General features: G+C 45.4%; 2 protein-coding genes across 5 annotated transcripts in view; one reads left to right on the forward strand and one right to left on the reverse strand.

The window, feature by feature from the left end:
- Dhx32 (DEAH-box helicase 32 (putative)) overlaps positions 1–8,893 on the reverse strand; it is a 60,395-nt gene extending 51,502 nt beyond the window's left edge. For 2 of the 3 annotated variants that reach the window (XM_060381335.1, XM_021659737.2), the window contains exon 1: positions 2,377–2,570. The gene's annotated coding sequence lies outside the window, so the exon portion shown is untranslated. Of the gene's footprint in view, positions 1–2,376; positions 2,571–8,757 lie in introns of those variants that run through there. The other variant, XM_021659736.2, reaches the window with a different exon arrangement.
- Fank1 (fibronectin type III and ankyrin repeat domains 1) overlaps positions 2,641–27,792 on the forward strand; it is a 94,787-nt gene continuing 69,635 nt past the window's right edge. Inside the window, exons 1-2 of one of the 2 annotated variants that reach the window (XM_060381343.1) lie at positions 2,649–2,753; positions 3,240–3,329. Coding sequence is in view for 1 of the 2 variants with exons in the window: in XM_060381337.1 (XP_060237320.1) it covers positions 2,741–2,753 (13 nt within the window). In the remaining variant the exon portion in view is untranslated. Of the gene's footprint in view, positions 2,754–3,239; positions 3,330–27,792 lie in introns of both variants that reach the window. The other variant, XM_060381337.1, reaches the window with a different exon arrangement.

Consider the following 27,792-nt stretch of genomic DNA (forward strand, 5'->3'; position numbering starts at 1 on the left):
TTTGACTACCAATAACATACTGCACACAGTAGCCAAAGGAAATAGACAGAATAGCAGAAAAAACAAAGTGACAATAAAATCTTTATGGTTCAGTTCCAAGCCCTACCCCAGGAACAGTGTTCTAGCCATGAGCATCTTCTTTACGGTAAAACACATCCCTACCCCGAAGTTCTCACCCACTGAGCAAGTACAGTGTGCTGGGTGCTAGGGAGGAAATGTCATGATGAATACTGTCCCTCCTTTGGACATTTCAGTGCCTTTCCCTCCCCACTTCTACCTCCTAGTCAGCTGCTTAGTTCAAAGGTATGACATCCCCCAAAAATCTGGCTTTCACAGTTAGCTGTCTTTATATAATGAGACTTCATCAATGCCCATTTCAAGGATGAGGTCTCTTCTAAACCTCTACAGGGTCCCTCCATCAATTCCTGTCTCCACTCTTCCAATCTTAAACTCCACATGCAGTCACGTGTTCAGTCTTCATTACCTCAGCAAGGAGATCTGCCTCCTTAAAAACTCCTCTTAAAAAAAGAAAACAAAAAAAGTACCTCTCCATCAATATCTAGGCTACTGTTTTTGACAGTTTAACTTTACCTCTGTGGGGGGAGAGGAGGGGTGGGCGCAAGTGGGTATGTCGGTAATGCCAGGGTTTTTTGTGGCATTTGCTGTTTCATTACTGACAGGCATGACCATGTCTTGGATGAGAAAGCTTCATTCTGATTTTGTTTACGAGAACCAGGGTTTGGGAAACACTGCACACAGAAGCACCCAGAGTCTTACCTCTGTCTCTTCCCTTCTCTAAGATGCAGGGACATTATGGAAAGGTCTCAAGATACATTTACCTTCCAGCCTTAATTTCTTAGTTTAGTACTTTAGCTTAGGATGTATGAGTTCTCCATAAATCACACTGCTTGTCAACACCCACACATAAGCCTCCTTGCTTTGACAATCACCCTCAGAGACAGAGAGGGAAGCCTAATTTGGCAGAATATAATAAATGTCTATTTCCATCACAGAATAGATGCTTTTCCTGCTCAACTAAGCTTTGGATGACTCCCTTCAGGAAAAATAATTCTCCCCTGTGTCCTTGACAGCCACAGAGTAGAAATATCTCTACTGGCAAAGATGAGTAATCACTTACATGACCCCAATAGGGCGAGCTGGCCTTCCATTTTTCTCTAGTACTGTCTATGGCATCGGCAGGAATTGATGGAGGGACTTTAATCTCCAGACCTGAACGCTAAATCAATCCTACAATTTCCCCCTGTCCCTCTTCGCTTTCTCATTCCCTTCCTTATCTCTTCTCCATTTTTCTTCCTTCCTGTTTTTTTTTTCTCTCTCTCTCTCTCTTTCTCCTTAACCCATGACTCCCGATGGGGTTTGAAATTTTTACAGCATATCAGATAAAAGTCCCTTGTGATTTTCACACCTTTCTTAAAGCAAAACCTGGATCAGGGTCTTTGAAACCATTGTCCTAGATAGTTTGGCTGATTCAGTGACACCCCACCCCCCCAAACAAAACAAAACAAAACAAAACAAAACAAAACAAAACCAGGAGGCTTTTTAACACACACACACACCAAACTAAACCAATCAGCAAGATTCCACGCGGAGCCCATGCCCTGAAATGTGATAGGTTGACAGTGGAGATGACAGAGCAGGACTGGAGGAGGAACTGCCCAGGGTTCCAGGGGACAGGCTTGGCTTACTATGGAGCCAGGAGCTTTCACACGGAGCAGTCCCACCCTCACCTAGGCCAAAGCGGTCGGACACCCCTTCTCTGGAACATGCGGACACGCAGTGCAAAGGGCGAGTCCTCCAGGAGAGGTAGAGGGCACCCAAACCCGGGAATCCTAGAGTCAGCCTGGCCTTGACTTGGGGCGACGTGGAATCCATCCTGGAAAGGAGCTGCCGGGGTTCTCCAACCCAAGAGGGGGACATCCTCACCCGGTGCGACCCCGGGGCAATGACTTGGGGCAACATCCTAGAGCAATGGACCCTCATCCTGGGGAGAGGCAACTGCCAGTCAAAGGCAGGGTCCTCCATCAGGAGCAGGGGCTATCCTGACTCTCTGGTGTCTCGAAGTCATCGGGACCCTAACCTGGGCCGATGCCAGGTGCAGGGGAAGCCCCGACTCTAGTTGGGGTTACTGTGGTGCAATGGCCGGGTCCTCTAGCTGGAGCAGGGTCTATTCTGATTCTCGCTTGGGCGTCTCGGGGACATCCGGGCCTTAACCTACTCCGGTCCAGACGCTCTCAGCCCAGAACTGCGGTGCTCCCTCCCGAGCTGGGGCGCCCTCACCCTCAGCTGTGCCGGGTCGGGCGGGGCCGCAACAGGTGCGGGGCCTCCCTGCTCGCCCGCCGCCTGCCCTGCCGTTACCTGCAGTGGCGGCCGCCGCGGCCGCAAGGAGATGGGCGCGGGGGGGGGGGGGGAAGCCCCGAGCCTGGCCGACACTCCTGTGCTGCGACAGACGCCGTCAGCGTCTTCCCAACTCCGGACGCGGCCCCGCTGGAGCCGCCGCCGTACCCAGCCCCTACCCCCTGCGCCACTCCCGCCCGTGCACGGCTCTGCGTTTCCACGTCACGTCACTTTTTGGTCCCTCCCTCTCGCCGTCCCCCGGGCCCCGCCCTCTCCCGTCCCCCGGTTGTCAAGGCAACCCGAACGACGCCCGCGGAGGAACTACAGGCGTTAGGAGGGCGGCGCCGCCAGGGCTCGGCCCGAGGGCCCCTGGGAGCGTCTGACCATGGAGCCCCACAGTAAGCAGCGGGCTGGACCCTGGGGTGCGGGCAGAGGTCGAGCCCGCCGGGCTAGGCCTCGAACCCGCAGCTATACGATCCGCAGGTTCCACCGAGCACTGCTAACAGCCTTAAGATAGTACGGGGTTCACTAATGGTGAATAGTGCTTCCTGCGGTTTAAAGAACCTGGGAGGAGGCTGGGTCTTGTATTTTTGCGATCTTGCCTCCCTTCGACCTTACCCCTAAAGTCTGCGGTACCTATAATTCACGTGCGTTCTCCCAGCGTAAGGCACACAACAAACGTTTCCCATTTCTGTTTGTCTTTTAAATTCCCCTGTTCTTTGGCGCTTGGAGGGGCTGCGCGTGCGCATGTGTGCAGGTGCCGTGCCACGTGCATGCGCAAGTGTTTGCACGGTTGTATGGAGGCCAGAGGGCAAGCTCTGGTGTCATTTCTTAGATGCCATCCACCTTGGTTTTTAAATTTTATTTTATTTTAATGTGCACAGGTGTTTTGCCTAGGTGTGTGTCCGTGCACCACTCATGTGCCTTGTGCCTACAGAGGCCAGAAGATGGAACCAGATCCCCTTGAACTGGAGGTAATAGCTGGTTGTGAGTAGGCACGTGAGTGCTGGGAATCGAACTTGGGTCCTCTGGAAGAGCAATCAGTGTTTGTGATAGTTGAACCACCTCTTCAGGCTCGCACCTAGGATTTGGAGACTGGGTGTCTCACTGGTCTAGAGCTCTAGTCAACTAGGCTAAGCAAACGGGCCGGCTAGAAGCCCAGACGTGCTCCTGTCCCCAGCTCCCTGGGGCTGGAGCCACAAATCACAGCACCACACTTGACTTTCTACGTAGGTTCCGGACATCAAACTCAAGCTCTCATACTTTCCACAAACATTGACTTGTTTTTGATTTTGCTTTCTTAACACTCCAAGTCTTGTTTGTCTCACGCAGACCAGGCTGACCTTGAATTCATGGCAGGCTTCCTGACACAGCCTCAGCATTCTGAAAGGGCGGGGCGGGGGGTGGGGGTGGGGGGCTTACAACTTTGTTTTTCATTTTGTTTTGTTTGAAACATGGTCTTGCTATATCTGGCTAGCTTGGCACTCACTGTGTAGACCAGGCTGGCCTTAAAGTCACAGGTCCACCTTGCCTCCGTTTTTGGAGTGCTAGGATCAAAGGTGTGGGCTACCATGATCAGAGTTGTGTCTGGTATATGGCTAAGGGTGTGTGGTTTATAGTTGCTAGAAATGAGAGGTACTGGAACTCATTGGTCTGTTGATTTTTTTCCAACCTCTCCAGGAACTTTGCCCTAGGTTCCTCTTTCCTCCTCCCCACCCAAACTATTTTATTGCCTCCTTTGTTCTTAAAACAAATACACCATTTGACTTAAAGACTTCAAAGAACTTAAACCTTTGTAAAATTCAGTTTTGTATGGGGGGGGGGGAATCAAATTGTCTTTTTTGCATAATTTCAAAAATAAAATACTTAGACAAAAATCCCATGTTCCTTAGGGGAAAGTCTGGCATTTAAAAAAAAATGCTCATTTCTTAATAGCAAGAAAAAAAAATTAAAGGCTTTCTCTCCTTTTATTTGCTAAAGAGAAAGCCTACAAGTTGGGTGTCACAGTTGCTTGGATTGGTAGGATTTTATATCTGTCATTTGTGTTTAAAACGTACCGGATTGTACACTTTATCAAACCTGCTGGGAAAAAAAATGAACATACAGCAAAGCTAGAAGTTTTAGACTCATACCACTGGTGGAATTGTCTAAATGGTGTGTGTGTGTGTGTTGGGGTGGGTTGGGGGGGGGTCTCATGTATCCCAGGCTGGTCTCATATTCACTATGTAACGGAGGATAACCTTGAACTCTGATCGTCAGAATGCTGTGGTTATAGGCCTTTACCACCCCCAGGTGTCCCTGAAGATAGAATATTGATTTGGTGGTTTATAGACAAGCCTTCTTCCAACTTAGCTACATCCCAAGCTGTGAAATGCCTTCTAAAGACAGCATCTTCATTTCTGTATGTTTGTGTTATTGTTTAAAGGTGTAAAATGCAAACTTCAGACTCTTCAGTGCTCAATGCTTCTGTCTCTGTTCTCTTTCCTGGTTCCTACTGTACAGGAAATGGGGATCAAACACACAGCACAGTGCCTGTTTGGGCCATCTCAAGAGATGCACCATTCCAGAGACCCACTCAAGAACTACTGAAACCTCCCGGGGTCTGAAACTGGGAAAAGAGAGAGATGGGTATCCAAGAGAAAGTATGAAGTAGCTGACCTGTCCAGTTAACCTGGTTAAGAATGAGGAGAGGTGATTCCCATCAGATTTCCCTGGTACACAGAAGAGGTTGAGGAGCAGGGCAAAATCATGTAGTCAACAAGAAGAGACTGTTTGGGTAGGGAGAAAACAGATGAACCTGAAAAACTGAACAGGGGCTAGACCAGGAAGGCTTTCAAAGCGATATCATTACATCCAGGGAAGACAGGGCAGGAGGAACTTCTTAGGTAATTTCCTGAATTTATTCCCCAGAACCCACATAAATGCTAGGTGCACATGGCCACTGGCCTGTGATCCTGGCCTGAGAAGGCAATGACAGTGACTTCCCAGAGCAAGGTGACTAGCTGTTTGGGCAAGTTCTAGGTATGCTTGAGAGCCCCTGCCACAATGACTGAGAAAAATGGCCAAAGAAGATTCAACATCAACCTTGGACATCCATGAGCATAAGCATGTACCCACACAGTATGGGTACCCACACATATAATTATGCACACTTATATATACACCGTACACAGACACATGAAAAAGCACATTTTAAATCTGACACAGGGTCTCACTGTGTAATCCTGGCTGACCTAGAATTCTCAGAGATCTACCTACTTGTGCCTCCCAAGTGCTGGGACCAAAGACGTGCCACCATATCTGGCTAATACAATTATTATATCCATGTCTCTGTTTGCTTCCCATCCCATTAGATTTAAAGCAGAACATACACCCAAGTCACATGAGTTAAATTAAATTCATCTCCTTTCACACATACTAAAATGTTTTGTATTAATTTTAGATAATTCCGAAATTGCCTTATGAAATCTTTCACACTCTAATAAACACCATTTTAGATGATCGTGAACTGTGGTCAGATATTTAAAAGGACAGTCTAATCTCTAAGGCCTCTGTCAATGTCAATATTTGGATCCAACCAGATCTCATCCCAGGCAGGAAATGGTTGATTCTTTCAGAGGTAAAAGAAGCATAATGGATATGATACTAACTAGTGCTAACTATACATAATTTTAGTCATACCATTAATGGCATTGTAGCAATATTAAGTTGTTAGGGCAGGATTACGGAGCACCTTTGAAGCCTGGTGTATACACTATTCCTTCTGCTCCTTGAGGGGTTTCAATAATACAGGAGTGTGTTTATGTAGCGTTGGTAAATTGATTAAGAGGAAGGATCTTTCTTAATTACTTTTAAGAATTAGCTGTATATCTAAGGGCAATGCCAAGGAACTACTAGAAATAACCTGTTAGTCCAATAGTTTCCACAGCTTAGCTTCCTATTACTTTTAGTAATGACCCCTGTTAGTTGAGTCATTAAAATCCAATAAACACAAACCTCTCAGACCCCACAGCTGGCTTAAACTCTGGCACTAAGCAAAGGATGTTGGGGGCTTCCCCTGGGCTACAGAATAATAGCAAGGTAATGAGCCAAGAAATGATTCTCCAGGGAAATGGCAAATGAAATCAGCTCATGACCTTGGGCTGCTCAGGGTGGCTTGGAGTCTTGGCTTGCACATTTACCTCTAATTACTTTCTTCATAAACTAACTTCACCACTAGGCAGATAACCTCTGTATAAAATTACAGGAGAATGTATGCCTGTTTTTTTTTTAATAATTTAAACTGGTTGTTGTGGTGCACGCTTTCGATCCCAGCACTGGGGAAGCAGAGGCAGGTGGATGTCTGTGAACTCCAGGCCAGCCAGGTCTACATAGTGACCTCCTGTCCCAAAACAAACAAACAAAAGATCAAAATTCTTTAAATTCCAACAGTACTATCCCTTCCCTAATGTCTAATACCAGCAGTGAATTGGGGAGTCTGTGGCACATTTAGAATAAACAGACAAGCCTGAGGAACTCCACAATCTGAATATAGTCTATGCATAATTATCAGATGCAAAAGTAAATTAGTTTATCAAATGGAGCCCCTCCCTCCAGCTTCTGCTCCCTCCATACCCTGGGTCAATCACAAATACTGTCTGTGCTTTGAATATGTGTCAGGCGGATGACACACAGGCTGTCTCATTTTCTTTGAAAATAAAATTTACATAATTGTATCTGCATATATAATTTCTTTTCCTATACTCATACATATACAATGTATCCTGAAGTAGGCCAGGCTACAAAAGCCAGGAGTGAGCCAGGCTGAGCTGGGTACAATCAGGCATGCCCGTAATCCCAATGCTCAGGGAGGCAGAGGCAGGCAGATCTCTGTGAGTTGGAGGCCAGCCTGGCCTACAAAGGGAGTCCAGGACAGCCAGGGCTAGCTACACAAAGAAATCCTGTCTCAAAAAACCAAAACCAAAACAAAACAACAACAACAAAAAACCAAAAAGCAAACAAAAATCAAACCAAACAACAAAACAAAAACAAAAACAAACCCCACGATAACAACGACAAAATGAACAAAAAACAAATTCCAAACAGATGTAAATGGCTGGACCTCACACATGAGGTCTGGACCTCACACATGAGGGGAGTGACTCCTTTCTCCAAACCTGCTTGTCCACTATCTGTCTCCGACATCTTCCTACTCACTCCAGCTTGAAGTTGGAGTCACCTTGGATTCTTGTTGCCACACCAACCCTCACACATGCCCTTGCACCAGCATGTAAGCTTATTCCACCTGGGAGGTATACCCAGGATGTGCTCTCCTTCCCCCCTAGCTGGCATCAGTGCCATGTCCTATAACCATGACTGTATGCTCTACTGATGTCTGCAGTGCTTCAGCGTTCTTTCTATGGGCCGGCTGCCCCTCACATCACCCTTTGGATCTCAGATCTGTTAATGCTTGTTCAGTTCTTCCCAACACATCAGATGCCCTTTGAGCCGCCAAGAGTGGTCTCCCTGCTGCTCCAGTGGGAAGGAGCCCTCCTATGCTTCCAGTCTTTGCTTAAGTACCCTTCCTCATCTACTCCTTCCCCAAATGCCTGAGGTTGAGGTGCCACCTCCCTAATGCTATTCCTGTCTCTATACTTTTCGTAGCAATAATCAAAATTTAATTCTTTTGTTAATTAAAAAACAAACAAACAAACTACTTTCTCCTAGTATGTTGAACAGGCTAAAGAGGACAGGATCCTGTCTGCCTTCTTTATCATTTTGACCCAGGGGCCTTAAACATTTATGGAATGGATGATGATATTGCCTAGTTTTATTTCCCTGAGGGTAATGTACGTATAAAAAAAAAAGACAGCTGTTTTATTCTACAGCAGGAGGGGCTGTGCTCCTGGTTTACTTCAAGTCCCTGTTGGGCAAAGTTCATTTAAGTCAGGCGCTTATAAATGTCAGGTTGGTTACAAATACCTCTCGAATTCCACCACTTTCCTGCCTAATCTAAACGGTTACGTTAAAAGCTTGTTTTATCTGGTATGATCAAGGAAATAATTCTCATCTTCTCCTCTGGATCAAGGGACCACCAGGACAGAAGACCTTACAAAACTCTTGTATTAGCATGGAGTACTTGCACATTCATCGTCTGGAAGGCCAATGGGGATTTGAAAGTCATTTTTCACTTGAGTACAGGAATCATTTAACAAATCTGAGCAGTGATTTTTGCTTTAAGTACTCTTAGTCCCTAAAGAATATCAGTTATTTCAGTTAAGTTACAATTCAAACCTTATTAAGAAGTAAATGCTTGTATAAATCAAATTTAGAAGTTTTAAAAGCAATTTTAAAGCAACACGTTTAAACAGTCCTAGTTTAAGATCCCATCATCACAATACTGAAAAGCAGTGCAGTCCTGACCTGTGATGCCCAGTCAGCCACGGAAAGGGACAGAGAGGTTCCGTGGTTGAAGCCGAGTCCCGGGAACCTGGATACACCCGGCTTGCCCACAGACAGCGTCAGCTTCCTGCTAATTTGGTTGTCCTTGGCCTCTCTGGGCCAGGGAAACACTGTTACGACTTGTCTTCTTCGAAGCAGCCAATCAGATTCGAGGAGGGGCCCTTGCTTTCCAGCGGCCTCCAAGGGACGCCTGCATGAGTCAGTACATCCAGGTAGAAGAACTCACTCAGTCAACAAGGCCCAGGCAAGGTGTACGTGTGGCTGGGTGAGAAGTCCGGAGCCTTGGGACCTTGCAGGTACTCTCGGGGAGTTTTCTCTGAAGCTAAGCGGCAAGCCTTCCTCAAGATTCAGGCGCCCATTCTCTATGTGTGTCTCTGACCCCCCGCAGTTTGTCCAGAACCTTCAGTCTGCTCATCTTCCTGGCTCCTACCCATCCACCACCTTTACAACCTCCCCTTGGGCCGCAAAAATGGCTCTTGCAGAGTTGCTAGTTCAGTGCCGAGCACTGACACGGTGGCTCTGTTAACTCTGATTCCAGGAGATTCGACAGCGCCCTCTTCTGGTCTCCGAGGCTCCTGCACACACAGCGTACTCAAATACATGCAGGCAAAACATTCATACGAATAAAATAGAAATAAATGTTAAAAACAAACAGAAACCAAAACCCTAACTCCTCCTGGATGCCACCATCTCTTAGAAACTTTGAGCAGCAGCCTATCTTGTCTTAACCCGTGACCCAGAGTTAATCCGTCTACATGTTTTGTTTTGTTTTTCCTGCTGTTTTACATGCTGTGATCAGTCCGTTTCTTCCTTGAGACGGGCACTTTCATCTTTGAAACAGAAACTCTTGGATGTCTGGTTGGCCTTGAACTCTGTATGTATCAGAGGATGACCTTAAACTTCTACTTCTCCAGTGCCAGGACTGTAGGCCTATGCCATCTTTCCCAGTTTATGGGCTTATGCAAGCACTCCACTAACCCAGCTACATCCCGGCCCAAGACTTTCACTTTTCTGACTCTTGAATCCCTTCAGTCATATTAGTGTGAGTAAACGAAAGTGTGGGGTGGGAGAGGATCAATCACAGAATTAGAGTCTCAAAAATGACTTTATAGACTGGCCAATGTCGTCTAGAGGTAAGATACTTGCTGTGCATGTAAGAAGCCCCAGATTCCACCACTAGAACTAACAACTGTTGACCACAGATGACATGATGTTATGGGGGCAGGCAAGATGGCCTAGCAGGTAAAGGTGCATGCTGCCGACCCTGACCACCTGGGTTCAACCTCTGGAACTCATGAGGCAGAAGGAGAGCTCCCGCTCTCCAAAGCTGTCCTCTGACCTCCATGTGCATGCTGTGACACATAACTGTAAGAATTGCCATTGTAGGTTGGTGGTGTGGCTATTCCACGCCCAGAACTGTGTAAGGCAGACCAAACAGGGACATGACCTTACAGATGTGATTGGTGAGAGAGATGACCTTATTGATTCACTTCTTTGGGATTACACAAATCCTCTGGTGAGCAGAATCTCCCACTCTGTAAAGAGTGTTGCTTGCTGAGTGTATTGCTCCTCCCTGGGAGTCAATGTTTGTTTATTATTATTATCATTTGGCATTTCTGAGACAGGGTTTCTCCGTGTAACCCTGGCTGTCCAGGAACTCACTCACTGGAACCAGGCCGGTCTCAAACTCAGAGATCTGCCTGCCTCTGCCTCCCGAGTGCGGGATTAAAGGTGTGTACCACCACTACCTGGCTGAAGTCAATGTTTATTTTTAATTGGAGTGTGTGTCTACAGAAATCCTAGAAACACTGTTTAGTGAAAATTTGAAAGTTGATCACATCCATGTGCTGTGTGTTGGTTGGTTTCTTGTCAACTTAACACAAGTTGGAACCATCTGGGAAAAGAGAACATTAGTTGAGGGAATGCCTCTATCATTTTGGCCTGTGGGGCAAGTGTGTAGGGCATGTTCTTGCCCCAACCCACTGTGGGTGGTGCCACTTAGGGCAGGAGGTCCTGGATGCTGTAAGGAAGCAGGCTGAGCAAGCCACGAGGAGGGAGCCAGTAGGCAGTATCTCTCTGAGGTCTCTGCTTCAGTTCCTGCCCCCTGGCTTCTGCCCTGACTTCCCTCAGTGGTGTGAAAGCGTAAACAAAGTAAACTTTCCTCCCCCAAGTTGCTAGTGGTCATGGTGTCTGTCAGAGCAACAGAAAGCTAACTAATACACCACGTAGTCATTCAGCTTAAAAGTGTTTACACAACTCCACCCTGAGGGTTATTGTCCCGTGCCCGTCATTGTGCTTCATAGGTGCCATGGCTCGGTAGGACTGTTCATTACACTCTTCTTTTGGAAGGTTGCATGGCTCCTCGTGGTACCATGAGAGCTAGCTCTGTGTCTGAAGGGCATGGTGTCTTCAGCAACAGGGCGTGGGGTGGGGCATGGGGGGTGGGGTAGGGAAGGAGCAATCAAGAGCAACAGCAGTAGCCTAACTATTATGGGAGTCCAACAACTTTAAAAAGGGCTTCTTATGTCCGGTACTGGGATTTTTGTTAGGTAGTCTTTGGCTCTTGGAGGGAGCTGTTATTGACCCAGGTGGGAAAAATTACATTTAAACTATATATTTATACACAGACTTATGTGTATTGTAGGTTTTTTTAAGTAGATAGTTAATAGTATGGTTCCTTACGACTTTTTCAGACATCTTTACTGTTATTTCACTCTCCTCTATCCTTGTCTTTAGTCTGTATTTACCTCCTTCTTCCCACCCTAAAGAGCTCCCTCTTTCCCATTCCATGGTCAGATTACTTATACCATGTTATTTCCTCTCTCTTGCTCCCCAGCCCCCACCAGAGCAATGGTCCTCTTTTACTTTCCTGATTCTGTACTTACTGCAAACTACTCACACCTGACAATTTGGACATAGGAGCCTCCAATGAGAGAGAACCACATTTGTCTTTCGGGGTTTGGGATACCTTGCTCAAAACGATATTTTCTAGTTCCAGCTGTTTAACTGAAAATTTCATGGTTTCATTTTTACTTACATCTGAATGTTCTTCCATAGTGTATATCTACTTCATTTTCCTTACCCTTTCATGGTAGAAGAGCATTGTGTTTGTTTCCATTTCCTAGCAATTGTGAATAGAGCAGCTTACCCACATTGTGAACATGGCTGAGCAAGTATCTGTGGCATAGGACGTTGAGCCCTTTGGGCATGTGCCAAGGAGTGAGTGGTGTAACTGGGTCATTTGGTAGACTTATTTTTAGCTCTTTGAGAATTCTCCACACTGATTTCTGGGGTGGGTGGACCAGTTTGCGATCTCCACCAACAGGGAATGAATGTTCCCTTTGCCCCACTCACGTGCACTTCAGTTGGCACACGCCTGGGAGTAGAATGCCGTGCCAAACGGCAGAGTTTACCCAGGTACCTGCACCTCTAATAGCTACCACCTGCGCAGCAAGGCGCCGCACCAGCAGGGCCTCGGAGCCCAGCTGCTCTCCATGCTTGCTGATGTTTGCCCCACCCCTTCTCCGCAAAGCAGATGTGTCTCATTATGCTTTCCACACTAACTAATGTTATTAAGTTTTAGATGTATTTTTATAGGCTACTTAAGTGTATTTACACTAAGTGGCCATTCAAGTCTTTTGCCCATATTTCTTTTTTGGGTATCTGTTTCACAGAGCTCATTTGATGGCGACTGTTTGGGAGGTGAACTGCTGTGCTGTTTTGTGGTAATTGGTTATACATCACTGGAATCCAGTCTGATCTAGTATGTTTTTGGTTTGGGGTGTGTGTTGTGCTGAGCATCAAAGCTACAGCCTCTATAATTTTTTTTTTTTTTTACTTATTTTTATTTCATGTGCATTGGTATTTTGCCTGCACGTATGGCTGTGTGTGAGGATATTGGGCCTCCTGGAACTGGATTTATAGACAGATGAGCTGCCGGTGGGTGCTGGGAATTGAACTCGAGTCTTCTGGAAGAGCAGCCAGTAGGCTGTTAGCTTCTGAGCCATCTCTCTAGCCCCAGAGCTACAGCCTTTTGCATGCTGGTGAGAGTGCCACCATTGTGCTTTAGCCCCAGCTTTCACCTGTGGTTTTTGCCTTGGGAGACCCAGCCTGCCAGCTTGGTTCCACCCACCCTAGGCTGTCCATCTGTCACTGTTTCCCTTCTTCGGTTCTTTCTACCTCTTTTTAGACCTTGTTTCCTTACTGTTTGGATAAGTACTACAAGTTTCAAAAAACAAAACAAAAAATTACAAAGGAGTATTTAGTGAAAAGTCATTGGATAGTGTTTCCATTCCGTTCCTATCTATTACTTTCTAATCTGTCACACTTCAATATTAGGAATAAAAGCAGATTATTTATGTTGCATTTCTTTCTCTGACCTTGCCTGACTCTTTTCAGTGAACGTTGAATTCTGGAGAGCTTTCTCTTTAGTTCGTAATGAGTTTTCTCATTGTTAAAAGAATGATGATATTCTATTATAGGAATTTATCTTAATTTATTTAACCACTCCAGTACTGATGGAGACACACTTCCGGTTACTTGCTACTGAGCCAAAGATATCCACAGCCCAAGGCCCTGAGTCTGTTTGTATGTCAGCTGGCAGTCGGAGGAGGCTTTGTGGTTAAGGATGGACAGATGGAAAGCATGTGCTGTGGTATCCAGGTGGGCCTGATATAATCAACCACACGTGCCCTTAATAGAAGGGACGCAGAAGGCCAGGCCTAGCCAGAGCAACCACTAAGAATGGAAGCAGGGGTAGGTGTGATGCTAGCTAGGATCTGAGCCAGGAAGTCTGGGGCCAGAAAACAAGTAGGCGCTGAAGAAGGCAGTTCCAAGAGGCCGCAGGAGGAGCCAGCCTTGGCCTTGAACCCTAAGATACATACTGTAATTGTGACCTTCAGAACTGTAAGTCAAAGCATCCGTCTCTGTTGTTTTTATGCAACAGTTTGTGATTACAGTGGCAGAGGGAGACCAGCGTGGCCATTTTACTTAAAAAACTGAAAGTGGCCTGTTTTTGAGTCTGATATTTTGTGTTTGTTCAGCTATGGAGTGGTTAAAGCTACTTTTGTAATCATTCAATTGTTCTTTTTTTTTTTTTTTTTTAAAGCCTCTTTTTAGAATCATGTGCATGGCCATGTTGCCTTCATGGGTGTCTTTCTGTGTGCCTCATAGGTGGTGCCCACAGAGGTCAGAAGAGGGCATCAGATCCCTTGGAACTGGAGTTAGGGATGGTTGTGAGTTCACCATATGGGTGCTGGGAACTGAACCTGTGTCTTCAGCAGGTTCCCTAAACCACTGAGCCATCTCTCCAAATCTTAAAATGTTCTTCTTAAATGAGCTTTCCATCTTGTAAGACACCTGGGGATTAACTTGGAAGAAGTGGGTTACTCTGTTTCTGCCCTGGAAGCTTCATTTAGGATTGGGTAGAGCCATTGCTTTGGGTACTTAAGGGACCCCAGATGGCACTAGCAGGGAATGCAGGGTTGTGCAAAATGTTTATCACATGACCTAAAAATAGCAGAGGAAGAGAGAACGTCTGGGGTCAGTCACACAGGCTCCTCACAGGTGCACCTTGAATGATCTAAGATTCTCCCATAGGCCCCACCTCCTAAACTGCGTCTCCTTGCTGGGGACCAAACAGGCCTTAGGGGGACACGGGTCATCCACACTTGTATCAGGGGTCCACAGGGGTTCTGACTGTTGTCACTCTCAGCAGTGACAAGGATGAGCTCCTCTTTCCAACAGCCAGTTGAACACAGTGGGTTCTTTGGATTTAGGCCATTTTGATGGTGAAAACTCCTGATTATTAAGTCTTCCCATCTGTAATTTGTTTGGACTCTCCTTCAGAGTTAGGCCCGGGGTCTGGTTTCTGCTCTTGTCCACAGCATTTGCCTTTGTTTCCCTCCAGCACCTCATACTGCAGCCTCTCTGTATGATGAGACCAGGAAACACTATCCCCAAAGGCATCTGTGTCCCAGTAGGTAGCGGACAAGAAATGTGGTAGCAAACACGTCCTATCAAATTTTCCCTTGTTTTGGACCCAAATAGCACATGGTCAATGAGAGGTCTTCTTCATGGAGGTCAGTGAGACTTAGGTTTTTGGATGCCGCTTGTGAAAATGATTTGCACACAAGATAAAACCTGTATGCTCTGCCATCTTAAAGGACTAACAGCTGTGGCACAACCACAGAGGACGAGGAGCAATGAACCCTTCCCTTAGATTGTGGGCCTGTATTACTACTGCCAACTTGTTAACGTAATCTTTTTAATTTTAATGTTGTTTTTAAAGATGAGTCTCACTATGTTCCTTTGGCTGGTCTGGCCTTCCATATGTATATCAGGCTAGTCTAGAACTCTCTGCCTCCTGAGTACTGAGATTAAAGGCATGTGCCACCACAGCTGGCACTGTTTGTTTATTTCTTTATTGTTTAAACTGTCTCTTTCCATAATATTAACTGAAACCATCGGCGACTTGGAACACCTTGCCTTTTGTAGTCTGGAAATTTAGACTGATGTGGTGAAGACTCCGACGAGTAAACATCTGGTTGCTGCTCGTGTTCTTGGTTGTCACGTTTCATGTATTTAACACGCTGCTGCCTTCAGTCTGAACAGCGTTAGTCAGTATCTGGACCCCCTTAGAAAGCTTCTAAAGCTTTAAGTGAGGTGGCAGCCATCTGTAATCACAAACCTTGGTGGGTCAGCCACTTACCTACATGCTGTCCCCTCAAACCTCCAAAGTTCCAGGAACCACAGAAAGTATTGACTTGTATGTCCTGGGAGTACTAGACAGTGACCCACTGACTGTGAGCCCAATTACAGCTTATCTGTTTAATTCTTAAAAAGGGAAGCAGAAACACCCAGACCCAAAGGGTTGGTATTTCCTGACCAACCAATGATTCTAGGGCTGTGCCAATGACTTGATACTCTTTTGTGATTACAAACTTCTGATTCAAAGGTTTCTTATTCTGTCTGACATGTAAACTCAGTTCTCGAGTGGTCTGCCAAGAGCAGGGCATGGCCAAAGCTTTCCTTACAGGTCACTGTCATATGGCCACTTGATTCCAGATAGCGCCAGTATGAGTCAGGCTGGCTTGCCACAGCTCTTTTCTGCTAAATGTGTCTCTGGCATGTCACAAGCACAGGAATCAGGAAGCCGGATTCTGCATGTCACCTCCCGCTTCTCTCAAACTGGGGTGGCTGGGGAAGAGGAGAGAGAGGCCTAGCTTGTGGGATCCCTCTGGAGGAGCTGAGCTGTGTGCATGGTGCCTGCCATGGGGCCTGGCCTATGATGATATACACCGGAGCAGTTAGAAGAACAAGATCCAGATGAGAACAAATAAGAGTGCAGATTTGAACCAGGAAGCCCAATGGTGCAGGTGCCTGTGGGTGGCGTGGGGCAGACCTGTCCTCTTTCACAGGGCAGTGGCTATCATGGACATCTCTACATCACGTTCTCCTTGGCTGCTTCTGGACTCCCTAGTGGCCATGACAGTGTAGAACATGGATGCCACTCCTTCCTCTCCCAGAATTAATGAGAACAAACCCACCTTGTGGAGGGCAGTGGTCTCCAGTGTCCTGCAAAGCAGCCACAGTTTTCTTCTGTGTTACTTTTCCTTTCATTTGCCGAAGCTCCGCATCAGCGTCCTTGTCTGCTGCTGCTTTTTTTTTTTTTTAAATCTCAGTCATCTTTGCTCTCATCTCTTCCCCTGACCCCCACTGGAAGCTCCACTGGGCCAGAAGCCTGGTTTGCTACCATGCTCACAGGCAGGTGAGTCGGAGGCACTTAGCAGTTGACTTAGGAGGGCAGGGCAGAAAGCTGGTTAGAGAGCACCACCTGAGACTGGGAAGAAGAGACACCCAGAGCAGGGCATGTCTAGTCCCCTTTATTTTTCTCTCTCTTTGCTTAGGGCCCAGTTCATGCCGGGCAAGCTGTGCCACTGAGTTATGTCCCAGCCCCCAAACTGGTGGTTCTCAACTACATGGATCAGTATTAAAGATCAAGAACCAAGGTCTCCCTAGTTTTTATCTATATATCTATTTCTATTTCTATTTCTATATCTATATCTGAAAAATATTTTTCATCTGAGCTTCAAAGGCCCTTGAAGGCTTCGGTTTCTGCCATGCTTTCTGCCTGCCCAGCCTTGGGAACAGTTTTCCTCCCTGCCGTGGTCCCCATGGAGAAGCAGTGGGAGGCTCCTAGTGGGAGCATGTCCTTTTCCTCCCTGAAGTGAGATCTATGAGTTCAGGGCTGGCTTCAGAGGTGGGGCTGCTGGCAGCGAGCCGTGTGGTTATGCCAAGGAGGAGACACAGTAAAGACCGGGAAAGGCTGGGTAGACAGGTAGATCTTGTTCCCTCACACCTGAGGTCAGCAGGGTGTGTGTCATCCTGGCATGGCTTTAACTACAATGTCTCTGGCTATCAGTCCTGTTTTCTGACCAGCTTCCCAAGGCTGGCCAGGCTGCTGCTCCACAGGCCTCCTGGAGAAATAAGGAACCAACTCATGAATGTGTGTGACATGGCCTTTGTTTAAGGATGGTTTGTCAAACACTGGTATGACGGTGGCTGTCACACAGATGTGAAGTGATTACCTTTAATATTCAGCTTATTAATGAACTAACCAGTAAGGCGTTCCCCTTCAAACGGAAATCCAGACAACAGGAACATCTGTGAATCAGAATGTGGAAATAAACTTGAGAATAATGCAGGCGAGGAGGGCCCTGAGTGGAGCTGGCCGATGTCTGTGCTTAGAATCATGCATCTGTGTTGCCATCGGTCCCAAACGTCAATGTGTGTGGCACATGAGTGCTGTGACTGGAGGCAGAAAAGCGCGAGCCAAAAGGTGCAGAGTGGTCCATAGTGCAGGGATGCGTAGGCCTGCCCTGCAGCTTATAATCTTTGGGTGTTTCTAGACAACTCTGTATGTTAGCTTGAAAACTTGTGGCAATTACTACCAACTCAACTTGTTTCTTTAATCACATCTGCTTCACTGCCCTAGTTCACTTTTCTAGGTGACAGGAAAGTGAGCAGGAATTCCTAATCAGGACCCTGACAGTGTTCCTGTCACTCAAGTGAAGGGAGAAGTGATTTTACAAAGAGAAGCCATAGATTGGGGACATAGCTTTCTCTGAGGGCCTGGGCCAAACTCTTTTGGTTGTTTATGTATACTGGTGTAAATATATGTTGGAAGAGCATATGTGTCATTACTGACAGTCCCAAAGTGGAAGCCACTCAATAGCCCATTCACAAATCCTAGACAAATTGTGGCATGCACAATAGAGTATCATGCAGCCTTGAGAAGGAAGACAATTCTGATATATGCTATAAAATGGACGAACCTTTTTATAGACATGTATACACATATATGTTCACACACACACACACACACACACACACAGTTTTGAGATAGGGTCTCACTGTATAGCCTCTAGGCTGGCCTAGAATTTGCTGTGTAGACCAGACTGGCTTCAAACTCGGAGGTTTGCCTGCCTCTACCTCCAAAGTTCTGGAGGGATGAACTTTTAAAGATACAAAGTGAAGTAAGTCAATCATGGAAGTAAAAGTGCTCTGCGATAATAGGGGCTGAGATGGGTCCCCTACAAACGTGGACCCCAGTATCTGAGGAGGTATCTTGCATCAAAGAAACTTAAGAAGGATATGAGAAAATATTTGCTTGCCACAACCTTTTCCATGTGAGAGGTCCCCTGCTACAAGGACATGGAGCAGGTCCCACTGTCCCTAGATTATCACACCCTCTGCACCACGGACCGTGAGCACCACATTGTGTTCGTTACACAGTGTGTACACCTTTGTCTTATTACATTTTCTGTTTTTACTCTTCATCAAGCCTAGTATGAAAACATTCTGCTTCTACAAACCCAGAATTTAGAAAGCTGAGGTAGGCGCATCAGGATTCAAGTCCCAGACTCATTTATATAGCAAGTTCAAGGCCGTCTTGAGTTACGTAAGACCCTGTCTCACCAACAAGCTTTATTGATGCAGGCTTTCATTACATTATGAAGACTGATGTGTGCAGCTTGCATCAAATACATTTCCATGATCCCCTTGTTTTTCCGCACTTTGTCACAGGAGTCTGGGCTTTTGGAAGGGCACAGGAAGATGTTTTTCTTACTGTGGCTATGACTCTATGTAGTATATGAGGTACCAATGCTGGTGTGGGAAGCTGCCGCCCAGAACAGCCAGCGCTTATGGAAGATGCTCCATTCCTCCTCAGGGACCAGTTGTAACATCCGATCCTCTGACTGTACAACAGAGAAGAATTTCAGAACAAGACTGAGTGAGGCAAGGTTAGTTTATTATACAGACACAGAGTTAGGATGCATTTTAAATAGAAGTGGAGGCTTTTAGAGAGAGGGCTATCAGGACACAGATAGCATATACCAAAGACATGGGTATGGGCTTCTCAAGAGACTTGCACGTGGGTGTCTTTGCAGTGATGGAATATAGGACCTGGTGGCTTGTAAGGTCACATTGTCCAAAGGTGATTTACAATGAGGTTTAAAGATTAAGCAGTTTATTTATTTTTATTTTTTTACAACATTATCTACAATTAAGATTAAGCAGAGTTTAAAAATTAAAATTTATAATGTGTCATTAAATATGAATTGGTTTACTTGGTTTTGCTTGTTTGTGGTGTTTTGTTTTGAGATAGGATCTTTGATGGCCTAGAATTCACTATGTAGAGCAGGCTGGCCCCAGACTCATAGTGGAATTAAAGGTGTGGCCACAATGCTCTGGGGTTTTCTTTTTAAATAATTTCCTTTTAAAAATGAAACTGGGGCTGGGAAGATGGCTCAGTAGATCCAGGTTTGATTCCCACCACTCACACAGTGGCTCAAAATTGGCTCTAACTTCAGTTCATTCTTGCAGACAAAACATCCATGCATTAAAAAAACACAAAACAAAACAAAAAAAAACAGGTTCAGGCTGTTTTCTCAGGTGCATTGTTTGGGCTTATGAATGAGAAGAGGCTAATGGGGTTTCAAGCTCACGGTCAGACACTGGATGCAGACAGTCTGACTTAACTGCCTTGTTAAAGAAGTCTTTAGGAAAAAACGCGCTAGCTCTGTAGGCAAGTTGATCTTATCAGTTGTGTTAAAGTTTCTAGATTTTGGCCAGACGCCTAAAGGGCTTCTTTTCCCCTTCTGTGCCTTCTTACTGATTGTCTGTCTAGTCTCACTTAGTCACAGTAAGGAAGTTAGTAGGTCCTGGAATCTGAGACACTGATCTCAGATAAAAGCAAGAGTGTCCTTTGGTTGTGGAGGAGAGTTTCAAATCAGTGCATGCAGGGTCAGCAGAGTAAACCAGAGCACCACAGAGGCAGGGTAGGCTGGGGCTTGGAGACACTTGTGAGCAGGCTGCCTGAGGCTTCTTGAGGGGAGATGAGTAAAATAGAGGTAAGTATGGAGTTAGAAACAGATACAAATCAAGGGTGAACTAAGTCCATCAGCATGTCCAGGTCAGGAGGAAAAACTGGTTTGTCTGGTAGCTGTCAAATCTTCCATGGTGTTGCTAGAATCTGGAAAATGCCTCTTTGGTAACAGTTTCCTACATGGTATCTGTGTGGCAGTCTTCCTCTTAAATATCTCAGGAAATGATTCTTGGCCTCCTTTTGGACTTCCTATAGTCATTTTGACCTTTAGGGAGCGAGAGCGAGGGGGGAGAGTATATTCCTGCATGTGTGCACAGAGGCCAGAGGAAGAAATTGGTGTCCTTTCTCTCATGCTTCACCTTATTTCCTTGAAGTAGAGTATCTCAGTAAGCCTGGAGCTATGCTGGCAATCTGGAAGCCTCAGCCATCCTCCTGTCTCCACTCTTGTCCACTACCCAGGCACAACTACCATGCCTGGCTTCTTACATAGGTGTTGGGGTTGTGAACTCAGGCCCTTAAGTGAGCACAATTGTTCCGACTAAGAGTTTGAGATTGAGAAAAGATTGGCTGATATTAGCATAGAGTTTTAGTTCGGGCTGACAGAGTTGTAGATCGAGGTAGTGGCATGCTTGCTCTTGATGGCAGTGCAGTTAATCTTATGTCTCCACAGTAAAATTCAGAGAGATTATTTGTACACGCATGCATATATCTGTGGGTGTGTTCGTGTGTATGAGTGTGTGCATCATGTGTCACAGTGTGTGTGCCATCAGAGAACAACCTTGGTGCAAGTCTTAACCCTCTGCCTTGTTGGAGAAAAAGGCTCCCCTTTTCCACTGAAATGCCGGGCATGCCTGTTCCTTGGGCTTCTGGGGGCGCTCCTGGTTTCCTCCTCCCACCTTGTCCTAGGAATATTGGTTGTTATGTGAGTTCCGGGAATTTAAACTCTGGTCCTCAACATTTGAGCTGCAGGAACTTTTCATCATTAAAATGGTAAACATTGTAATCTCCTCTAAGCTCCTATAAAACACTCGGGACTTCATAGGCCCCAGCCAGCCCTTAAAACATTCTTGCACAGAAAGCATGCCTACCTTGAGGGAAACTGTGGCTCAAAGTGCCATGGGTCTTCTCAGTGTCTTATTCTCTCTGTATCCTGTCATGTTCCTCCCCACACAGAAAAAAATTCCAGAGTATAGCCTGATTAAAAAAAAATTACGGAGTTTTAATAGAGACAGCTGCAGATGCCTGGAATAGTGAATGGGTGAGAAAAAGGAAGGAATTTCCTTCCAGGCTTGGGTGAAACAGGGATCTTGAGAATGAAAATTTAAATCTCAGCCTGTGGAAGAAGATAACAAGTTGCTACAGGACATCTTCCTAAGAGCTGGGAGTCTTCCACCCAGGAAGCGTTTAAAGTACACATGCTCCAGGAGGCGACAGCTCCTTTAACTCACTCCCCTTTGACCTAGCTGGGATGGGGAGAGGGCCAAGGCAGAAGGAAAGGAATCATCTGTGGTTGAGTCAAAGGGAATGCAGGAGACGGGGCCACTCTGCTAGGCTACTGTAAAGAGGAGCTGGGCCTTGCAGACAGCACATGGGTCTGAGATGAGTCATAGGCGTGAGCCCTGCTAACCACATGGCTTCACTGGGTCTGATAATTTCCTTTTTCATACTTGTGTCTGAGATAACAAACACATTTTCTTTCAGGTTTATGTTTGTTTGAAGTGTTTGGCCTGTGTGTATGTCTATGTACCTTGAGTGTGCCTGGTGCCTGCAGAGGTCAGAAAAGGGCATCTGCTTCCCCTGAATTGGAGTTATAGATGGTTATAAGCCACCATATGTGGGTGCTAGGAACCAAACATGGGTCTTCTGCAAAAGCAGAAAATGCTCTTAACCTCCGAGACATCTTTTCAGCATCTGAGCTAACTTTTTAACCAACCCCAAAGGTTGGTTTTACTTCTGAAATTGTATCAACTTTTTTTTTTTTGTGAGTGCACATTTCAGATTCCTTATTTCTGATTGTAATAATCGGGAAAGTATGGAATTTAAAAGATTGACTAAGCTGATTATTCTTTTAAAAATTAATTTACTGAGACTGTCTCAGTGTAGCCCAGGCTGGCCTTGAACTCACTATGTAACCATGGATGACTTTGAGTTTCTGATTGTTCTACTTCTAGCTCCTAAGCACTGAGATTTCAGGTGTATGTGTACAACAACATATTTATTGCTGAATCACTACAATATTATGATCAGAAATAATTTTATAATGTTATAATCAATACCGGTGCAAAGTATGGAGACCCTGTGTGATAAAGGGGACAATCTGGCTCAGGACAAATGCCTACCTCTTGCCCTCCTCTGATCATGCCTCGAGTTAATGGTTTCAACTCATTATGTTAGTTTTGTCCCTTTGCTGACAGACACTCAAACATAACACATAGCCTCAAGCCCTAGTGAAGAGGATGAAGGGTGGCCCTGAGCATCTCGCTTTGCCTTTTCCTGAGCTTCTGATAGAGTAAGCCCGGTGGCTTCTGGCCTTTTGAGTCCAGAACTGTGATGGCAGGTTAGTTCCACTTGACAGGTTTGATGTGGGGTTGGACTAAATGTTCCCTTCCAGCCATTTTCACAAGGCGCCCAGGAAAACTTATGGAGCTCGGCACACTTCAGTGACTTTATTAGGTAAGGGAGATTTTTTTCCTTCTTTTTTTGCTGAAAATGTTTTCCTTGTTTTAAAATCTCAAGCCAGCTGTGCTAGCGCACAGGAGGTGGAGGCTATAGGATTTTAAGTTCAAGGCCAGCCTGGGTGACATAACAGGCCTCATTTTCAAAAACTCAGAACAAAATAAAACACTGTAATGCCATCTCCTGGAATCGCCCAGCAGTGTGCAAGCAGTCTGGCGTAATGGCTTTTGGCAGAAGGCCATGTAAACATCCCTGCCTCTCTGTGATATATAGGTAGAGTTGATACATTGTTAAAAACAATGACCATAAATAGAGAATGTGTCAGGCCTGGGCTCAGTCACTGACTACAGTTGAGATGGAAAGGACCCTGAGAGCTATTCCTTGGGCAGGAACATTGTAAGACCTGGGGTCTCACAGCTCAGGAGTTCAATCATGCCCTTCCCAGAAACTCCCCCAGACCAAGACTCGTTGCAAAAGCAAGAGGTTTATTAACCATTGTACAATGGGGTCACCCCTGCTGGTCAGCAAAGAGTGGCACCGGGAGACAAAGGCCTTTAGGTTTTTAAAAGAAAAATTGCGGGAGATTTGAAGTTCTAGTTTTGGCAATTTAGGATTGGATGAGGAAGCTATAAAGTAAGATAATTGGTTAGTCTTAGGTGTTCAAGCTTGGCCAGTCCTGCCAAGTGTGGATGCAGCTGCAATTGAAGGTGGGGGTGGTTAGCTCATCCTTGAAAATTAGGGCTGCGGGCTCTTGGCTGGAGGTCAAAAGCTACTCAGAAGAAGTCTAGGTTCGTTGCTAAGAAACGCTATCTCAAGGACAAGGGTCTGGTCTGTCTTTTGCTGAGTGAATGTCATTGCTTGCTTGCCCTTTTTTTATATCTGTCCTCACGGATAGGGTCACATTTCTTCACTCTCTGGAAAGGTACTAAGAGGCTTTAGCTTAACCTGGACCTAAAACTCAAAACTATAGGCTTTAGAAGACATATAGGTTACAAAGTTAGCCTAACCCTTTCAACATCATATGCAGACATGATTGCCAGGAGCCAGAACCTCAATCCGTTAGCCCACTCAGTGCTGTGGAAGTAGGTGATGCTTGTATTTAGAGAGACAGACTCCCTCCCTCCCTTCCCCACTTTCTCCTTTTTCCCCCCTTTCTTCCTTCCTTCATAAGAGTTTATATTATTTCAAAGTCAACTCCTAGTATATTAAAAATTGTGTATTTATATAAAAATACCTCTAGGGAATGCTTAACATATGCAGAGGGCTGTTTTTTGTTTGTTTGTTTTTTTGTTTGTTTGTTTTGTGGTGCTTTGGGATTTCTGAGTAGCATATTAATTTTGTTAGCCTTTTACTTATTTCATTCACTAAACAAATTTCTATGACATTTTCTTGCTTTTTGTCTTTTGATCTCAGCCATTCTTGGTCTTTTGCACAATTTTAGAGTTGATTTATCAGTTTCCACAAATCTTGGGGTTTCCATTAGGACTGTGAAGGTCATTGAAGGTCAATTTTAAGTTAACATAGTCTATTGGCCCTTTTATGTCTTTCTTGTTGTTTCTCTAAGGAATAGATTTTTCTCCATTAAAGTGTCCCATTTTATTTATTTATTTATTTATTTACTTATTTCAATGCAGTTTATTCAGGAACCTTGAACAATCATCTGACCCTGGGGAAAGCCAGCCCACAGCTTAAATAGCCTCTGGGTAGCCAACCCCAGCCTGCCACGTGGGCAATGCAGATAGGTCCACATACATGGAAGCAAGCCAGATCCTCAGCCTTAGCCAAATGTGGAGTTGTTTGTGACCGAGAGCACTCACCATCGGGAAGGTGGAAGGCGGAAACCAGCTCCATCTTTAAGGCGCTGGTTTAGTGTTGGGTTCCGTGTCCCAGTTCGAGCTATGAAACCATAAAATAATTTTACTTTAGGATCTGAGGAATGACAGTGCCAACCAATTCTTCCAGTGGAGGCAGGAACAATGGGAGCTGACAGAGGCAAGCAGAGCGATTTGAAATAAAACAGGAAAAAGTTCTTTGTAGGTGACTTCATTGAACAGGGCCCTGTGATAGGAATACATGACAGATGGGGACCAGGTAGCCGACCAGAGTGAAAACAGGGTCTCACTATATAAGTTTGGCTGTCCTGGTACTCACTATGTAAACCCGGCTGGCCTCAAACTCAGATCCACCTACCTCTGCTTCCTTAGTGCTGGGATTAAAGGCATGTCCCACCATGCCTGTCCTACTCTGACGTTTTAGCCATAGCTGCATTCTCCTTTCCATGCTACTCTCCCTCTGTGTGGCTGACCTCTATTCTCAACACTGGGCATGTGTGCTGTGGTTACAGCACACCCCTGCAGTCTACTTCATGCTGAGTGTCTCGGGCTCTATTTCACAGCTGTTCCACAGTGTGGTCTCTTCCTGCCCGTGACACGCATTTGGGTCATTCTGTTTGGGTCTGCTGTAAGCAATTCTTCTACAGACATGTCTTTGGTTCACACACCAGCACTTCCATTGACTCATATGAGTGATGTATTTTATGAAGCATGCTGTGTTTGGTCTTAGGACAGCCTGTCAGTTTCCTCACTGTCTGCAGCAGCTGTGAGTGACACTCTGGTTTTCTTCCCATTACATCAGCTTCTTAAAGCTATAGTCATCCTGGTGGGTGTGCAGCAGTGTCTCCTAATGTTTGTCATTTCCTAATATCTAATTAGGTCAAACATATTTTCATATGTTTTAATACCAGACATTTGATTATATTTCTTGGGGGAAGAGATTGCTCATGTTTCTTGCCCAACTTTTTATTGTGTTGCCTGTCATTAGATTATCATTGGTTTCTAAGAATTCTTAAACATATACTGGGTCAAAGTTCTTCGGTTATGTTTTTTTCTCTATTTGGTGGCTTCTGTTTTTTATTCCTTTAAGCATTTTAAGATTTAATTTATGTGTATGAATGTTTTGCCTGCATTCATGTCTGTGCAGCATGTGTGTCCTGTACCCATGGAGGCCAGTGAAGGATGTCAGATCCCTTGCAACTGGAATTACAGTTGGTTGTGAGCTACCAAGTGGGTGGTGGGAACTGAACCTGGGTCCTCTAGAAAAGCAGCCAGTGCACTTAACCTTTGAACCATCTCTCCAGCTTTCATTTTCATTCTTATGATTTCTTTTGGTAGCTCGTTCCTTTAATCCCAGCATTTGGGAGAGAGAGGGAGGTGATTCACTGTTCAAGGCCAGCTTGGTCCATGTAGCGACTTCCAGGCTAGTCAAGCTACATCATAACATCCTGTCACAAAAGTTTTAATTTTACATAGTCCAGTTTATCAGTCTTTTATAAATAAAGTTCTGTTAGTATTTTTGGATAATACTATTTTTGGATAATTATTCAGGATAATTTACTGTTTATCCAGAATATGAGCAGCATATAAAGTAAAATTTAAAAATAGTATCATTGGGATGACTTGGCATTCATTAAAGTGACTACCTTTACTGTTGTTTACCATTCTTTTACATCATACATACATCATATATATAAGGGCCGTGGTCCTAGCTCTCCTCACTGCTTCATTTGTTGATTTATCTGGATTTTGTTTGGTTCTAGAAACAAGAGAGCATGACAAGATACAGGACTTGCTGTGAACATGCTTATAACTTGAGGGAGGAGTCAGATAGTTAACGTTAATATGATAGGTGGCATTGAGAAATTGAAGTCCTGCCTGTGTTTAAGGTCTGTTAATTGCTTCACTAAATGCCATCTTTTACTGCAGTAGAAAAACTGTTCCCATAATTGAAAAGTACTTTGTTTGATTGTGTGGCTTTTCCTTGCAGTTTAAGATACATAAATCCATTCCAAGACATGTTGTTACAATTCTACCTGTGTCTACCAGACAGCCCTGTGAAGGCTGGGATGGGCAGAGCTCTAAGGGAGTCCAGCCTTGGGCAGTAGATGGCAGTGTTGGTCAAGCAAGTGAAGGTTTAAGATTTCTGGCTATTCCTAGGGACTGAACCAGGGCAAAATTCCTCTCCTGGTGTCAGGACCATGAGGAAGGAACAGTACAAATGAGGGGCGGGGAATGGAAGAGGGCTAGGAGAATGGCTCTATTTATTTATTTATTTATTTATTTATTTATTTATTTATTTATGTATTCAGCTCTGAGCAGGCACTTCACAGCTTATTGGTCTGTCACTCAGCCCCCTCCTTCTCGGTGCCCTTAACCTTCCTTTCCTAACTACGGAAGAGAGATTGCAGAGGTAGCTGGGATGGGACTCACCCGGGCTCCATCTCAGTCTGTCTTCACAATTCACACAGTCACTGGCAACAATAGCTTGTTGTTGGAATTGACAGTTGTCGCAGCTTGGAAGAGTTGGCTCCTCACAGTCCAGATGCATTGCCTGAGCCTAGCTGAGCTGGCATGACGCTGGGCTCCTCCTCCAAGTCTGCTCAGAGCTGAGCATGGCTGGCTTCCGACACAGCTGTCTGCACTCCCGCTCCTGTCTGCCAGGGGATGTGGCAGAGCTTCTCTCCTTGGTTTGTTTGTTTGTTTGTTTGCTTTGGAGACTCCTACCCAGCCACAGGGCGTTTCTCCTCCTGGACCCACTCCTTTGCTGAGAGTCACCCTGATCTCCTCGGTAGTACTACACTCTTCCTTGGCTATGTTGACTGTAGTTTGTAACTGGGTGCTATCGATTCCTAACTCTATAGCTTCATGAAAGGCTGGGGGCGACGTCTGTGGTCACCATGGTCACCACTGCTTAGCACTGAGCCTGCCATCCCTTGATGCCTGCCAGAAGAAGGGCAATAACCATCTTACGTTCTTAACTTTGTCCTAGCCAGGTGGTAGAGCAATCTTATACGGCCCTTCAGGGAGTTCACCCTCTCATATTGTGTTTAACATGCTAAAAAAAAAAAAAAAAAAAATCAAAGACCTAAATGAACT

Source organism: Meriones unguiculatus, chromosome 1 (genome assembly GCF_030254825.1).
Source record: "Meriones unguiculatus strain TT.TT164.6M chromosome 1, Bangor_MerUng_6.1, whole genome shotgun sequence".
NCBI classification, from domain to species: domain Eukaryota; kingdom Metazoa; phylum Chordata; class Mammalia; order Rodentia; family Muridae; genus Meriones; species Meriones unguiculatus.